Below are 17,750 nucleotides of genomic sequence, written 5' to 3'. Positions count from 1 at the left end.
ACAGTATTTTAATAAGCCTGTTACTTTCTGCCATTTATAATATAATAAATAATAGGTTGGGCATAAAGTAAAACAATGAAACGGTGGCCTTGAATCAAAAAGGTCTCAGTTTAACAGATTAACATAAGCAAGTCAATCAGAGACATGGAAGCTCCTATCAATTTAAAATCCATTCTTCATCTTTTGAGCATACGAATGCTGCCTTGATGTACTAAGAACTGGCAAATTTGCAAATTAATATCTTGTTAAAATAAGCGCATTCAATGAACTCCACCCCCATATACAGTATTTTCAAACTCTTTTAAGACACATCTGTCCCACTCTGAATACATAAAGGAATCAAAGCAGCATATAAGATTTGCATTCTATTTTAAGATCATATTCTGAATATGGGCTCTATATATTGTTAGACTTTAATTAGACTAAAAGAATTTGTATAAATGGGAGATTCTTCAACCTACGTATACATGTATACTGTAAATCAGTAACTGCTCTTCTGAAACTTAGGAGAAGGGCTTGCATAATGCCATTGCTAATAATGCTCAATAATTTTGGAGAACTGTCCATTTCTCACAGAGATGCGATGGTCCAGCTTCTACACATCTCAGAAACAGTTATTTCACTTTGGAGGTTAGACCTGAAGTAATGTCGTGCGTGTTTTTCTCCTGTTGAGAATTGTGCAGACGTGTTTCATGCAGTTGATGCCCAGAACTGCTTGGCCCACCTGCTCTGACACCAGACTTACCGGGCTGTTCTAAGCTGCTGGAGGGCTCTGAGTGCTGTTGGACCGCAGGGAACATGCAGAGCTTTTTCCACCTGGGCTTCCAGACATGTAGTGCAGGCACATCTGCCAAGCCCTGATGCCCAACACTTTTCAGTAAAATCCAACATGTGTTTTTAAATTTGACAGTGTTGTTCTAGTTGGTTAAAAAGACTTACTTGCTTTCCTGAAGTCATACAAGATAAGTGCAGTAATTGCTAAACAAGGGATCACTGTGCTTCGTGCAGATATAGACGAATGTGGAGGGGAAAGATCGTGCTGTGAGCAGGACTGTACTAACTACCCTGGAGGATACGAGTGTTACTGTAGGGCAGGATACCGCCTCAATACCGATGGCTGCAGCTGTGATGGTACAGTATAGTACTCTGATCTGTGTAGCCTGTCCTGTCTGCCTTTCCATTGTTTTGTTGTCTTTGTCCACTCTCTGTCTGCCTGTCCATCAAGACGGTTTGGTGTCTTCCCCTCATATACAGAATACAAGCTCTTCTTCAATACGTCTGTCCACTGCTGCAATAAATAGAATGGGAGCTCACAGAAACAAAATAGGGATACTCTTTTAGTGATGCACTGTGATCGACCCTTTACTTTTCTGAGTTGAGGATTTTATTCCAGGTGTGGTAAACCTTTCTTCCACACACAAAATCAATCTCTGCTCAAATACATAATATATATATATCCTAGCCCTTACTTTGACATCACACTGGAAAGAATTAGAATTGTAGGTAGACTCCTCTGACTCTTGCAGGGATCACTTATGTACAGTAGCTTGTTAATTGCTTTGCCTGCCATTAGAACGACTTGCATTTTAACACAAGATCATACAACTCGTTCTGCACACACGAGAGAGCAGGACTGCTGTCTAGCCCAGCAGTAGTTCCCAGCCCTGGTCCTGCAGGAACACGTGTCTTATGGTTTTTGTTCCAGCCACATTCTTAGTCTGTATCAAGGCTCATTGATTTCAGTTTTGTGTTTGAGGCATATTTGTAAATTTGACCTTTTTGTATGAAGTTCTTGGAAACAGTGCCCTTGAAGAGGGGTAAAGCTCTGGACTGACCGGAGAGACAAATTGAATTGAAGTCTAACGAAGTAAACGGATCAATTAAGACATTAATTAGCATTTGAAGTTTAGAGCTCAGCTGAAATGAAAACCCAGGTTGAGAACCACTGATCTAGCCACCCAAGAGGCCCACTATACCTCTGTTAAATGAAGTTCAAAGTCTACAGTGCATTTTTAGATATATTCCCTGCAGGACAGATGCAGTCATGGGACTGTAGGTTTGCCCCACCAGTTTAGCCAATACGACTGCAATGACCAGCACATTTTCTGATTTGAGTGAGCTGTGAGCTGGGTGGAGGTGTTTGTGCAGTTGGACAGCTGTATTGCCAAGGTGCTCATATCTGTGCTGGGCTTGATGCAGATGTGGACGAGTGCTCCTTGGACAACGGCGACTGTGAGCACACCTGCCAGAACACCGCTGGCTCTTTCCTCTGCTACTGCAACATTGGACACCGTCTGGATGAGGACCGTCGCTCCTGCATCCGTGAGTTAACCCACTTCCCACCTCTCCAGGAGTGTCTTCACCTCCATGGCTCCCACAACAATTGCACACGTAGAGTCTGGAACACGGCAACAACACAAGTACAGTAACTTCCTTTTCCATCGTCTTGGCAACAGGACCAACCACAACGGGTTTGTGTTGAATCCTGGTCTTCGGGCCTTCATTCTAACTCAGTCCTCAATAACCTAAATCACCTCATTAGACCTAATTAATAGCTTCTCACAAGTCTTTTCATGGTATGCCTTTAAAGAAATGAAGAAAACCAGCAGACAAAGTGACAGCCCGGGATCAGGACACCACTGTGTTAGGGCAATAGATGTTTGGAGTCAAACATTTCTGGTCTGCTATCTGATTGTTTAATCAAAGCTAAAACAATTTTGATCAGATGCTTTATGTCATTTAACAAAACCTGTGAATTAGCTCCCTTTCCCCCTTTTGGAGTGTGAGCTGCCATTTTGTTTTAATTTGTTGTAGTTGTAGTTTTCAAAATGAATACAGATTGGCTCGAAGAAGATACATCTAGCATGCTGAGGGCTTCACACAAACATTTTAATTAGAAGTGGACTGCTTACAAAACACTGAAGAAAACAGAAATCAGAATTTGTGTTTAGTATATTTATAGTTCTTGATGACTTTAAAGGATATGAAGAGTATTTTCCAGTATAGTGTGCTAGGTTACCATTTTCTGATGGCTTCTCCTGTCTCCCTCTCCCCGACACCAGCCCTGAACGACACTGTGGTGGCTCTGAACGGGCAGCAGGCAGTGGAGAGGCCGAAGCCTCATGTCACCCTTCTCCACGAGTATGCCCAGTTCCTGGAAGACTACCAGGACTACGAGGAGGGCGTGGGGGAGCTTCGTGCAGAGAGCACGCTGTCAGAGAAGTTTGGTAAGTGACCCATTAATACGAAGCACTCCCTGCAACCCTGCCATACTCAAGATAGGTGTACAGAATAAATGTTTTTAAGAGGATTTGGAAGGACATTGGAGATGTTGGGAAGGTGTCTGATGTCTTCAGGACCTGCTTTGTAAATTTAACTAACTGTAAGTACAAGGAATTACTGTCTTCTCTCAATGGTCCAATTCAGAAATTCAGCAGGAAAAGCTCTGTGACTTTGGAGGAACTGAGGGGCACATGGGAAACTACAAACTTTTGGGGAAATGAATTCTTGGCTGAAGAAAATAGGAATCTGCAATGAGAAAAGTTCTTATGGTGTCTAGTGTAGGAGATGAGAGGAGGTCATCTGTGTATCTCCCCTTCTCTGTCTCCCAGTGTGCCTGGATAACACTTTCGGCCATGACTGCAGCCTGACCTGTGAGGACTGCACTAACGAAGGAGTTTGCACTCCTGAGAGGGATGGCTGTGACTGTCCTGATGGCTGGACAGGGATTATCTGCAACCAGAGTGAGTCCCGGCCTCACACACTGCCTGCACACACGTGCCGTAACGTCTGAGAAAATAAATAATTTTGAGAAACAACCTTCTCTTTCCTCCACAGCCTGCCCAGAGGGCACCTTTGGTAGGAACTGCTCCTTCTCCTGTAAGTGTAAGAACGGAGGCACCTGTGACCCCGTGACCGGCCACTGTCGCTGCCCCCCTGGTGTCAGTGGAGACATGTGCCAGGACGGTAAGTGTTTGAGATTGCGTTCCTTCATCGCATATCAGTCCTGTCATGGTTCTGGTTCTGGAAGGGCACTGTCCAGCAGGTTCTCTTTAAGTCACAAAAATCTTTAAGAACTGGGAAAAGGCTGTTACACTGACCCAGTTAAGCCCATATTTAGCAGCACTGAGCAGTTAAGAGTTGAGCCCATCAGGAATGAAACCCTGAAAGAAACGGCATCCCTTCAGGACCAGGATTGGACAGCTCACAGGGGTTCAGTTTCAATGTCAAGGGCTCAGAAAGGAACAGAGAGTTTTTTGAACACGTAGATGTGAAACTTGGCATTTCTCATTTGCAGGCTGTCCGAAGGGCTTCTATGGGAAGTACTGCAATAAAAAGTGTAACTGTGCCAACAACGGGCGCTGCCACCGCACTTATGGGGCCTGTCTGTGTGACCCTGGGCTGTACGGGAGGTTCTGCCACCTGCGTAAGTGACATAGCACACCATCTCTCTTCTTCTCAGACCTACTGTAAGTTTGATGTCTCATGTGAAGGCCAGCATCTCCTATAGCTCTCTGTCCCCCTACTGGGGCATGAGTGATTAGTTATGTCCACCTACTGGTACACCAGCTCCAGGAACCCCCTGGAGGAGCTCCCAGCTTCTGGGATCTAACAAGATGAAGCTAGACAGGTAACACTGCTGTCATGGTCAATAGGCTGAAACATGGAAAATCCGTCTAACTGTACGTTCTACCTTTCAATTAAAAATGAATCCAAATCCTGTGGATCTCCAGGGAAAGGGGGTTCTGCTGTAGACCTAACCTCTTCCCTTCATCTCTCTGTGTCTCTGATTGCTTCTGTCTCTACAGCATGTCCGAAGTGGGCCTTTGGGCCAGGCTGTTCAGAGGAGTGTCAGTGTGTTCAACAAAACACCCTGGAGTGCCATCGGCGCCATGGCACCTGCATCTGCAAGCCTGGCTACCATGGCAACACGTGCCAAGAAGGTCGGCACCTATGCGGAGGGGTCAAGGGGTTAGGGGGTCTGGGGGAGTAGGATAGGCCTCGGTAAAGAGAGATTTGTTAATAGTACAGCTTTAAAAGGTCAGGATTGTGCTTACTTTAGAGCTATGTTTAGTCTGCTTTTAGTGCTTTTAGTCTTTAAGAATAGCAAGACAGGAATTATAAATCATGGTTGAAGAAGTTCCAGTAGAGAGCTGCGTCAGCATACACTGGCTGCCAAGGAGCAGGTAAAGGTTTATTCCATAATGAAAGGAAAAGAGAGGCACCATGTTTTGGTTATGGAGCCTTCTTCAGGTGTCACGCTCCACAGCCAAAACATTGTGTCTCTTTTCTTTTTCTTTCAGCTTGGAATAAACCTTTACCTGTTCCATTATAAACCATGGTATTACCAATGCCCATAGGTATGTTTTTGTCACCATCTTCTCTGACAATTTAAATTTAGCTCTAAAAAAGATATTGTAATTCTCTTCTAGCCTAGGTAAGAGAAGCCTAATCCTTTGGTCTCTCCTAGGGGCTACAGAGGAATAGGACGCAGGTTTGACCACCTGTTGTTTTTATTTTTATGTTTTGTTGGCTTTGCTTGCCATTTCAGAATGCAGTGCTGGTTTCTACGGCACCAGCTGCAAGAGGAAGTGTGTGTGTGCGCCGGGCGTGGCCTGTGATCATGTGACAGGGGAGTGTAAGAGACAGTGTCCCGCGGGGCTTCACGGGGAGAACTGCGATCAAGGTGGGTGCAGCTCTAAAGATGGCACAATGGCTGGATGCAAGGGGGTGGTGTTGGTGGTGGGCATTTACCCTTGCCTTGCTGTACAACCTTGTAAAATAACTTACAACCTGATTTAGCTCTTACTTAACCAGATACATTAATCAATAATAACCAGAAACACTAAATCACCGAACAAGAGGATCGCAGAAATGTTGTTATCATCTTCTAAGAAGATAGAATACTCTGGGAGCCCAGGAGCAGTTGATTGCTTGAGCACCACCTGAGCAGCTGTCAGACAGACCAAGACTTTCTGGGACACTTAACTGTGCCGTTGTTGGGCCAGAGACTGAGGCCTCTCGAGGGTCGGGATAGTTCCTGCAGTTTGGGTAGAAAATGAAGATCCTAGAAAGCAGTTTTGTTGAGGCTGGGTGTTTGCATCAGCTGTGTAGTAACTTCAGCAAGAACTGGGAACGTCTAAACCAGATGGTCCGCTATAGTGGTCCAGTGTCCAAACCCCATGGCACTCCTATGTGTTTCTCACAGGGAATACTGTATCATAAATACACTGTATTTGCTTGTTAGTGTCTGTGAAATCTTGGGATGCCTGTGGTCTCGGCATCGTCAGTGACAGATTCCAGTCTTCTGAGATCAAGCACTTGCTTTGGCAGTTGTGCCAGATATCCAGAGTTTATTTGTGGGGTTTTTTTTCCACGGACATGCTGAACTGTTGCATATGACACGTCGGAGGTCGAGACAGAGGTCAGACTCCTTTTTTTAAAAGACATTTTTTAGCCTCTACTGAAGTTGACAGTTTCACATGGGAAATGAAATAGAATTGTTGCACATTTGTTGAACACACACCCATCAGCCTTGTTCATTATGGGAATGAGAACTTAAGATCTGTATCTGTAGTAATTCCTGAGACAAACCATGCACACTGTTCACAACAAACAGTACATGCTTAAATGGGAGCATGAAAGTTAGGTCCCTTTGACCATTGCCCTTTGTCAGGAGTTAATTAATTCGTTTTGTGAATAAACCTCCATGTACTGTACTATGGATTGCCACGCAAAGACCAAAGGGAAAAAAATCAATAAAAAGGAGCAGAATCTCTTAACACTAGTTAGTGTTTTTCTGCGAGACAAATCCTGGACAAGTTTAGATTCTGATGGGCTTCAATAAGACTGGCCATTCTGCTGCTATAAATAAACAGCATGGGCAGAAATATACCCATGACCCCTTTTAAATGGCCTAGCGTTTGACCTGATAGAGTGTTCAATTGCCACATGAGTGGCATGTTTGCAGAAGGGCAGGCTCCGGAGAGACCTGGAAGTGAGATTCTTTTTCCTCCAGTGGACGTTTGCCTCTGTCCCTCACTCTCGTCCTTCACCCACCGAAATCTCCTCTCTCTCTCGGTGGAGAGTCTCTGCCTTCTGCCGGGAGCAACCTGGAGCCCAGAGCCAAGGTGTCCTGTTCTAATCACCAGGCTCCATTAAGGAAATTGGACATATCCAATCAGGGGTATTTTAAAAGCAATTGTGAGTTCCCTTTGGGAAGAGGGAGGTCAAACCGGAAATAACAGGAATATTTTTACAGAAACGCTGTGCTGGCTTCTAGGGCCCCGCGCCTGGAAGCCATTAAGCGATCAGAGATGTGCATCTGTCATCAATTAGGAACAACGGGGAATGAGGGGAGCTCTGTAGGCCCTTTCTTTCCTTAATTCCATCTCATTTACTTAACTTTTGTTTTGTAATTCATATGCTTTGAGACACTTTTGGTTTGGAAGGCCTGACCCCGAGATAGGAAGGCACAGCAGGGAAATGCTTCCCTTGCGGTGGCAGGTCGATTTCATCCATCTTCTCTTTCCCCATCTCGTGTGACTGCCCTTCACCCCCTGCCTTGCCAGCCTCACTGCTGCCTACCCTGGCGCCGCCTCTCAGACTCCTGGTCTGCGAAAGACGGCGTGTGCCAGGGGACCACTTTGGTAGGAAGAGAGAAGCTTCCTGAAATTCTGCTCTCCAGAGTTCCTGCAGTGTTAGTCGGCCTGTGCGACCGGCTGTCTTTTCACAGCTGTTCATAGTATAGCTGTGAAAGTCAGAAAACCCACAGATGGCATGGACAGCTACAGGCATCACCAGAGGACAGTGACATCACTGAAACCTCCAGGAGGTGTACGGTGCATTCCTGTAAGATTCCCAGCTCCCCCTGGATTGTGTTGTGTTGGTGTCCACGCGGGTGTGTTCATCGTGATCCTGAACACATACAGTAAACGCCATAGGAAACTCCTCATTGCACCAGGTGCAGTTTTCTTAATGCAGTCGTTTGACTAGGCCAACTAACTTTAAACATACTCATATGTTTCAAACCAGACCTCTGTTATATAATCTACTATAATCTGTTATAGTAATAATATCTATTAGTATCTTATCTATTAATGTCTAATCAGTTATACTGTAGTAATGATCTATTATTAGTTAGGTCTCAGTGCCAACTGCCACTCAGACCCTAGAAGCATCTTTGTTAATTTCACGTGCTGTCATTAGTCAATATTCATTAAGATGGATTTCCATTTTTTTCCCACGCATTTTCCTATGCGTTTGTCTTTTACAGCTTATCTTAAAAAAAAATCTCACGTTTTAAACATTTTCTTTGCTTTTTAAGAAGTAGTTTCAGGAAGTTCAAAAAATGGTTTGCAGGAAAAAAAAAAACAGGAAAATCTAGCCCTAAAAAATGGAATGTTTTTAGAAATTAAAATGCATCAAAAACAATGTCATTTTAACGTGAGAACCTGCTTAGAAACACTTTCAAAGTTGCAAATAAAATGTTCTACTTCATGTGCAGCTCAAAAAGAAAGTAAGTTATAGAATGTGCTGTACTTTGGAACACAATTTAGGGGCCCGGGGTGCTTCTTAATGAGTCGGGGGGGGCAAATTACAAATCTGAATATTAATGCTGCTAAAAAGTATTTTGATGGGCAGAGGGGAAATTGGGTGATGCTAGATACTGTATACCCCTTCACTCACCTAGCACGGGACTAAGACTGCATTTGTTATTCCTTCCTGTTGTACTTTAATTTACTTCTTCTGAAGATAGGTGTTTCTTTAGAAACCTGTGCTACAGTGTAAACTTCATCCTGATTAACTAAAGTGCTCTGAGAAGATGCAGACCATGATGGAGGAATGACGCCCACCATGATCTTTTTCTCACTGTCACTGGTGAGCCTTGTTCTCTCCTATGCTCGTCCGACAGAGTGTCCGGCAGGGAGCTTTGGAGAAAACTGTGCCCAGGCCTGTGACTGCTCGGGGGCTCCGTGTGACAGAGTGACTGGAGAGTGCCACTGCGCAGCTGGGAGAACTGGAGAGCGCTGTGAGGCAGGTGAGGAGCCGGGAAACTCAGAATGTGAGGGAGAGAGGGTGATGGCAGAGGTGGAGTGTTGTCATGTAGCTGCTGATTTATTTATCGTATTTGACTACTGATACAAAATACCCTCGGGCTGGTAGGCATTTGGTACTGTACTGTATATCTGTGTAAGATAAACACTGGAGTGTCTCCTCTTGTCACCTCAAAATACGAGGTTGTATGAGAGTGCAGAAGCCACCTTCCAGAATGACCAAAGAAAATTCCCAGCAGGCACTGTCCACCAACCATGGACATCATCATGTTTCCACCTTCCCACAATTCATTCTGGTCTTGGAGTTTGAAGAGGGAGCCCAAACAAGAAAACACTTTTAACTTGCTTATACAACATAACTTGGAAATCAAGACTAGATAAAACGAATTCAAAAGTAAATTCAGTGTTTCACAGTAGAATCACTAGAATATTGGCACAGTTTTTCTAACATGCAAGTCTAAATTTGTCTACTGAGTTATCTTCAAGATCTGGGGAGAGAATGAGTTTTGTTCTGTGCGAAAAGCAGACAGCATTAGGAGTCTTGGCCAAATTCACCTCGTCTGACTGATTGACGCCCTGATGTCAAAAGCATATAAAGTAAATGTGATTGACAATATATTATATTTGATCCCTTTTAAGGCAATTTGCCATCAAATATACTAAGTGCAGCAACATATTTAATGTTAAGCGGCATTTGTTGTATTCCTGTGGAAGGCTGTTTGCTTGCCATCAGCTGAGCTGCGCATTGCTTATTTTTCTTCTCAACTGGAAGTGTACTAATGGGTCCTAATGAGTTTCATCTGTTTCCAGCTCTGACCTAGAAGCAGGAGCAATGTGGGATCTGTAGTGGAGCTGTCAGCTCCCTTACACAGGGACTCCCCTACTGATAAGACAGAACACAATCGGAGAATATTGAGGAAGGGGCGGAAGAAAGAGGCTCTTCCAACTTGTTGATCTTGTCGTAATGTGAGCAGGGATTTCAGGAGCTGTCCTTTGGTGCCAGAGATCTGTCTGTCAGACTCCAGAGGAGACAGAGCCTGTGTTTTCTTTGGCTGGGTGTGGCTAAAGTGAAGACACATTACAGAATATGCAACCAAAAACCCTTGCAGAGATTTCAGGATCATGTCCGAATCCCTCTCATCTTATTGAGTAGATGTGACACTGATCGGGAGAATTAGGAGAGCTCGCCAATTAATCACTCTCAAAATGTGCCTTATAAAATAGCTTCAGATCTGTGTCAATGGACTTTTTATTGTAGGTCATTAAAAATGCTTATCAAACTCTGTTGTTCCTTTATTTCTTAAAAATGATCTAAAGAATGCAGCCTTTCAACAGCACACCCATTTGGCTTGTTTTGCTTTGATCTTTCCGATCTTTCAAGCAAATACTTTGCACTCTGCCTCTTTCAGTGCTTGAACAATGATCGCTCAGCGGTTTTGGTTTTCTGTAGCTGTGAGGTTCTGTAGTTCAGGTAGTAATGGAATAACATGCCTAATCTTTTCCAACTGTATTTCCAGAAGTCTCTTTGCCAAAAGGTTAGGGAGCACCTTGGAGTTCGGAGCAGAAAGTCTAGCAGTGGCACGTGTCGTCTGTAATCATTCGAAAGGAGACGTCACCCTTGAGATCCCTGAGAGGAACAGCAGGGGAAAGAGGCAGAGCGTGACAGGGCCAGCTAACGTGTGCTTTCCACTGTGTGCAGACTGCGAGGAGGGGCGCTGGGGTGCGGGGTGCCTGCAGTCCTGTCCTACTTGTGAGAATGGAGGGACCTGTGACAGGCAGAATGGCACTTGCCTCTGCCCACCTGGGTACATTGGCACACTGTGCCAGAGTGGTACGTACCCAAGTCTTGTTGAGCAACTCCCCAGTGCGACACTTCCTTTGTCTGCAGCTGAGAACGGGGCGAGGCAAATCCACAGCTCATAAATGCAAACCGTATTACAGAATACGGACCAATTCTATAGTTTTCAGTCTGTAGGGCACAGACTTTATAATACCTGCCACAAGCGTGTCCCATTTTCTAGGTTTGTCTTTCTATATATTGGTATTAGCTGTTCTTAGCCAAATATTTGTATGCTCCTTTAACAGCTCTGAGTACACATATTTGTTTTGTCAATAGAAAGGTCTTTGTTATATGTTTTTAAAAGTTATAGAAACTAAATTTGTCTTAAACAGCCATGAAATGTTGCATTCTTTCAAACATGTTCTTTGATTAGGTGAAAGCGTGATTCAGTGCCGTACAATCGTGGGAAATGTATGGAAATGCAGTGGAAATTGTGGTGTCTCAATGGAAATAAAAGCAAATAACACTTACAGTAGGCGTGGGTCAATTTAAACAGACGTCGATAAAGGCTGCTTATGGATGGATTGCTTAAACACCTGAATGTTTATTCTTTTGTAGTGTGCCCATTGGGTCGGTATGGCCAAGGATGCCAACTGCGCTGTGTGTGTGAAAACAGTGGGCACTGCCACCCTGTCTCCGGGCGTTGCACCTGTGCCCCTGGATGGACTGGGCACAACTGCCAGAGAGGTACGGATGGCTCAGGGCTTTTTTCTCTCCTGCACTGTGAGGTCTTCTTGCCCACCCCAAGCACCACAACACAACCTCTGTTGCTGCTCCCTGCCCCAGCAAAAAAAGTGCAGTATTCCAGAATCTTTCAGCTGTAGTATACTTTAACGAGCGGGAGCTGTTCTGCTTCGTGACCTGGTTTTCTGTAATATTGAAAGGTTTTTGGCAGAACCGGTCAGGGGCCATGTAAGAAAAGCACATGTTCTCTCCAAGCCCCGATCAAATTGGATTTTTAGTCCACCCGGTGACTGCAAAATAAAAATCTGATTTCTTCATGGCAGCTATTTGTTAGCAAGTGGGTTACCTTCTGCCCCAAGCACACTCTCCATCAAGACAGGAGGTGGTCATCTCCAATCGGCATCTTCCCTCAGGCTCATTTCTGGCAATCCTGTTGCCTCAGAGCTTGACTTGCACAGCACAGGGGTGGACTGGGTGTGGCTCGGGATGGGTCGGGCGCGGGAGACGGCGCTGAGCTAATGCTGGCTTGTGCTCTCTGCATTGCAGCCTGCGACGTGGGCCGCTGGGGGGCGGACTGCGCCAGCCCCTGCGACTGCGGGGACAGCGGCGGCAGCTGCGACGCGGTGACGGGGGACTGCGTCTGCGAGGCGGGGTTCGCCGGCGCGCGCTGCGATCAGAGTGCGTGGCCTGGCCGGGATCGCATTCGCTCTTCGTGTGGGGTGGCAAAACACCCCGGGCAATTTAAAGACATCCTGTTTCCCAGGTCTCCCTAGCTAATGGCTGATGCTGCACAGGCTTAGAAGAAACTTAGACCCCCTGAACATGTGTATGTGGCTTCTACATCTGAAAGCAGGGATTAAATTCAGATCAGGGTCTCCTTAATCGAGGCACTCATCGTATTATGAGAACCAGTCTTAATTTGTCCTCCCCTCTGCACACTTCCAGCTTTTTAAGAAGCTCAGCCTCTAATATTTGAATTGTCTTCATTTTGCTACCCAGAATGCACTGCGGGCTCTTTCGGCCCGGGCTGTCGCTACCAGTGCCAGTGCGACAACGGGGCGGCATGTGACCATGTGAGCGGGGCCTGCACCTGCCTGGCGGGGTGGACCGGAACATACTGCGAAAGGCGTGAGTCACCTTCTGCCGGGAATAGCCGAGAGACTGGAGGTGGAGCTTTAAAACTCTCCTTGTAGAAGGTGTCTGCATTCTCACAGTGCTTTCACAACAGGGCAGTTGCCTTACGACAAGAGAAATAATGCCACACAGTGGAGCTGAAGAAATGTGACGAGCAGTGGACAGTGCTGTTGCAGTTCAGCAGGCTTCAGTAGAGTTCAACAGAATGAATCTCCAGCACAGGAGTCTCCTTTGAAAGTCACGTTGGAGTCAACTGGAGGTTTTGCATTAAGCGCCTGGACTTCCATCATTGTGGTTGCTAATGTTATAAATATTTTAATAAAGTTCTTCTTTGGAGTGCATTTATTTTACATGCATTCATGTCTTCTGCACTATTATACAGTATCTACAGAACTTCAACATTGAATTTCCACATTTTCCAACAAATGGGGGACTTTCTGATAAGCAAACCCTTTGCCTGTAGCTCCTACAGTCTTTTGTGTTCTCCTGCAGCCTGTCCCGAAGGGTTCTACGGCGTGGAGTGTCGGGAGATGTGCCGCTGTCTGAACGGCGGGCGCTGTGATCACCTGAGTGGGGCGTGCCTGTGCCCTGCCGGTTGGGTTGGCCCACACTGCAACCACAGTGAGTCCAGCAGCAGGCCCTCTGGCGCCCCTGCCACCTCCGTAATCAACACCCAGTGAGGATGAGTGTGAACATGCACTGCACACAGCAGCTGTAAGGAGTTTCAAAGGTGCATGCCTGCTAGGGCAACCTCTTTGAAGGCTATTGTACAAAGATGCACAGGACTCTTCATCTTCTAATTAAGCTGGATAACTGAAGCGAACAAGTAAGAAAGCATTGCACCTGAATGATCCAACAGTCCGGTCCTTTGCAAACTCAGTACACCACATATACTGTATAAAGGACAGACACACTTTTCCTCACATTTCAGATTTGTACCTCTGATCAGGGCATGTAAATCCTGTTTAATCATATCATGTGTGTTATCTTGCTACAGCGTGCCTGCCTGGTTTTTATGGGGAGGGCTGCAACCAAACCTGTGACTGCCACAATGGTGCCAGCTGTGACCTAGTGACTGGGCAGTGCCACTGTACACCAGGCTGGACCGGGCACAACTGCCAGCAAGGTAGCGACCAACCCCACTGCACCTTGGACTGGGTGTACAGTATCTCCCCTCTGCTGGCGCGGGGCAGGCTGTGAACAGAGCTGCAGAATGAGATCCCGCTGTACTGCAGCACGGGAGGATTTTAGGAAATGTCTGCTCTGTTGGCCGCCCTGGCTTATTTTTAAGTGTTTTTTTCCCCCCGAAAGGCCATAGCTAATAAAAGTAAAAGTTATATGCATTCTTGCTTTTATGGTTGTAAAACCAGTCACCACCTTGGAAAGATCTGTGCTGCTGCTAGCTGCTCACTGAACTCCTGGCCACCAAGACGTGACAATTTTGGAATTGTCTCCCCCTGCATGTTCTTTCTCACAGACCCTGCTTATTCAAGTTACAAGTCTCAATCCAGTGGACGCGTTCCCTGGATTGCACTGCAACCTCTTTTAGAACTTTCTGCAAGCTCCGCAAATATATCGTTCCGAGTTCCATCCGAAACCTAATCTGGTAATGAGACTAGCAGCTTGAGTCTTTGTTTTTGGCTGAAGTTACACAGAACCCATGAGAATGGAAGCTTCACTTGGCTTCTCTCAGTTTGAGATTGCAGCCATGATTCTGACCCAGTATGGGGGCTTGTTGTCCTTCTCAGCCTGTTCACCTGGTTTCCATGGAGCCGACTGCCGCCAGCGCTGCCTGTGTCAAAACGGGGGGTCATGTGACCGCGCTAGTGGCCGTTGCACGTGCCCAGACGGGTGGATGGGGCTGGCCTGCGAACTGGGTAAGTCTGAGCAAAGCGAAAACAAATGAACCAAAATGCGTGTTGCTATTAGAATCCGGAATTTCCTTGCAAAAATCTCCTGCCGAGACTTTGTCAGCTCCGTCCGATCAACTTCAGTTTGTGCCTCTCTCCTGCTGGAGCTCCTGTATTAGTTCCAACATGTCCAGGAAGTTGTTCTCATTAGCTACAGCTCAAGAACTCAGGCGAAACTCCCCTCTTACTCCCCTCGTACAGTAAGTGTCTCTGTCTGATGAAAATAGCTCATTATAGCAACAGAAGAAGGGCAGGTGATTGAGGTTTATCTCCTCATGGTCCTGAAAAAACTCAAGGTTATGCTGGATATACTATATCCTGAGTTGAATGGGAAGTATTTCTTCAAGCAAGACCTATTTTTTAATTAATATTGTATTAAAATCTTTTTAACTGGTTCTTGCAAATACTACCCTGGGAGCCTTTTCCTCGAAGGCTTTACTGAGGTAAAGCCATTACTGTAGCTTCATTCCACAGCAAGAGCCACTAACATTTCTGCTGAGCAAATTTGAAGTATCACACAGGACATTGCTCTGCTGTATCTAGCAACTTCATTTGCACCTACTGTAAATAATTATTTTTAAGCATCAGTTGAGATACATAGCACATTATATAATTGTATATATACTTTATAGTGTGTGTACATATGCACTATGTTCACTTGCCAGGACAGTGGCTGATTATCTATCTGCAGACCTAAATTCTCTTGCAGTTATTTATGTTATGCTAAATACAGATTTTCTGAAGTTTCTTTTTAAAAACTCTGGAATGTCTATGACATGTTATGAATCACCACATCAGCTGGTACCCAGCCTTTGCCTCGCAAATAGAAAGAGGAAGTCATTAATTCTAGGCAGACATGCCTCTAGGGACTGCTTCACTGTACTTCTTTTGAAAAATGTTTTGCCTTCGGTAAGTGTTTACCATAAGAAACAGTTACTGTACTGGAGACAATTTTAAGTTCATCTACAGTAGTTCAGTTTCCAGAGACCTTTTGAATACCTCTCAGAGAAATCAAATACAATAATTTCAGGATAGTCATGAAGTTAACCATGCAATGTCTCATTGTGTGCACTTCACACTAGCTTTCTTTTGCTTTTCAATAATCCTGAATTATTTTTGTTCTTTTATGGCTCCATCCCTGTGCTTTTTGGTAATTTTGACATACAGTAGTTGGTGGTTTTAATGGCTGTAGACGACATGCTCCAGTGCTGAAGCCGACACTGGAGATTTTACAATGCAATTAAGTCAGTCTTTCCCCCCATACATACTTCCTCACATTTTATTGATCCCTGTCTGCGTATTTTAAACTTTTTACAAGCTATAGCAAACCCTGGCTAAATATTTTACTGTAATGTTTGGGCAAAAGGAAACACTTCATTGGTGCCAAACAGTGTTCATAGATCACTGAAGAGCTGAACTAGGAGGCTTGAAAGAGAAACAGTGAACTTGTACCAGCATGGAGAGGGTGACAGAAAAAGAATCACATGAGCTGTGCAGTTTGTGTCCAGTGGATACTGATCATTTTCTGGCTTGGGGTGTCGCACTCCTGCCTCACAGTTCCTGGTTCCCGGGTTCGATTCCAACTTTCACTTGTCTGTGTGGAGTTTGCATGTTCTATTCCTGTCCACATGAGCTTTTACCAAGTGAGGCAATTTCCTCCCACCTCCCAAAGATTTTGCTGGCTAGGTTAGTTCATATCTCTCAACTGTTCCTGTGTATTTTTGTGCTTATCCTGTGATGGACTTCTGTCCCCCACTGGGAATAAGGGGCTTTCTGATTATGAGTGAATGGATCGATGATTATTTCCTCCAGGCTATTAAAATGCCAAACCTGTGTATATGCAAACTATCATCCACTTGTCCAAAAGTTCAAGTCCTGTTGTTTCATGTTTCATACTATTGTTTTGCCTCTTTCAGCCTCTCTGTCTCTGTCCCTGTCTCCCCTCCCCTGTCTCTCCCCTGACTGCAGAGTGCGCCCCAGGCCGGTTTGGAGCAGACTGCCAGCACAGCTGTGAGTGCGAGAATGGGGGCCAGTGTGACCGTCAGACTGGACAGTGCACCTGTCTCCCGGGTTGGATTGGGGACAAGTGTCAGACAGGTGAGAGCGATGACCTGGGCTGGACAGCTTTCTGAACTCTCGTGACCTGTGCTCAGGAATAAACCCATAAATCTGCACAGCCCAAATCATTTTCAGCAAAGACAGACAGGTTCCTTATATTAGTACAGATGTCATAATTAAGAGATTCATCTGATAGAATTAAGAGATTCAAGTGGATAGATGATTAATCAAGTTGGCAACTGATCAGATATTGTTTTTGAAAGCAACCAACACAAGACAGAATTCGTTGCCCCTTTTTGCAAACAGATCATGTTATGTACAGATCGAAGTCAAACTGGAAGGTCATGAGATGTTGAACTGGAATGTCAGCAGTAGTTTTTTTTGTTTGTAAGTTAGACATCAGAAAAAGCCAATATTCACTGACAGAGCTCAAAACATTACTTTGGGCATACATAAAGCCAAATTCAAAAATGTTCTTTGAGCTCCACGGGCTTGCAGCTTCGCATCAGGAAAGCTTTGCAAAATCCTTCAATATAACCTTCTCAGATGGTACTATAAAACTGAATATCATTTTACACACAGCCTGACTGGCATTATAGGCTTTTTTAACACAGCATTAAAGTTGAGTGGACTGCTATGTACTGTATATACAGCATTAAAGTTGAGTGAACTGCTATGTACTGTACTGTATATACAGTATATACAATACAATTCTTGCTCCTTGGTAAATTCAGCTCAGAACTTTATAGTTCTAAGTGCACTTCACTTGATGTACTGTACTTGCAGATCAGTGAGTATCTTTATCAACGCAGTAGAAGTGAAGACAGTCTCTGAATGAGAATTATTAGTCGTTTGGCTGCTCTGGTTAAGTAAAGTATCAAAAATCATACAAAGGACTCTAACTGGAACTTTGTCTGTATGAGATTAGAAGATGGAGTTCAGAATTGGATTTTATTACTCAAAGAATCAACAAATGAATTATGCCTCTAAAATCTTAAGATAAAAAGTTGTAGCTGCATTAGTATGTGTGATATCTCTGGTGCCAGTGTAGTGTACTATGAAGAGGCA

At 44.8% G+C, this 17,750-nt stretch overlaps 1 protein-coding gene across 2 annotated transcripts in view; it reads left to right on the top strand.

The window, feature by feature from the left end:
- The window catches only part of LOC148642057 (uncharacterized), a 133,456-nt gene that overhangs the window by 101,864 nt on the left and 13,842 nt on the right, over window positions 1–17,750 (top strand). For both annotated transcript variants that reach the window (XM_088617556.1, XM_088617557.1), the window contains 17 exons: window positions 1,009–1,131; window positions 2,200–2,322; window positions 3,063–3,227; window positions 3,612–3,743; window positions 3,838–3,966; window positions 4,298–4,426; window positions 4,809–4,943; window positions 5,552–5,686; window positions 8,915–9,040; window positions 10,756–10,887; window positions 11,455–11,583; window positions 12,127–12,258; window positions 12,580–12,708; window positions 13,207–13,335; window positions 13,712–13,840; window positions 14,463–14,591; window positions 16,593–16,721. In XM_088617556.1, coding sequence (XP_088473682.1) covers window positions 1,009–1,131; window positions 2,200–2,322; window positions 3,063–3,227; window positions 3,612–3,743; window positions 3,838–3,966; window positions 4,298–4,426; window positions 4,809–4,943; window positions 5,552–5,686; window positions 8,915–9,040; window positions 10,756–10,887; window positions 11,455–11,583; window positions 12,127–12,258; window positions 12,580–12,708; window positions 13,207–13,335; window positions 13,712–13,840; window positions 14,463–14,591; window positions 16,593–16,721 — 2,235 coding nt within the window. The remainder of the gene's footprint in view (window positions 1–1,008; window positions 1,132–2,199; window positions 2,323–3,062; window positions 3,228–3,611; window positions 3,744–3,837; window positions 3,967–4,297; window positions 4,427–4,808; window positions 4,944–5,551; window positions 5,687–8,914; window positions 9,041–10,755; window positions 10,888–11,454; window positions 11,584–12,126; window positions 12,259–12,579; window positions 12,709–13,206; window positions 13,336–13,711; window positions 13,841–14,462; window positions 14,592–16,592; window positions 16,722–17,750) is intronic.

The sequence above is a fragment of the Lepisosteus platostomus genome, chromosome 23 (genome assembly GCF_059453375.1).
Source record: "Lepisosteus platostomus isolate fLepPlt1 chromosome 23, fLepPlt1.hap1, whole genome shotgun sequence".
NCBI lineage: Eukaryota > Metazoa > Chordata > Actinopteri > Semionotiformes > Lepisosteidae > Lepisosteus > Lepisosteus platostomus.
The sequence above is the reverse complement of the archived record's forward strand: the minus strand, read 5'-3'. Positions and strand labels throughout refer to the sequence as shown.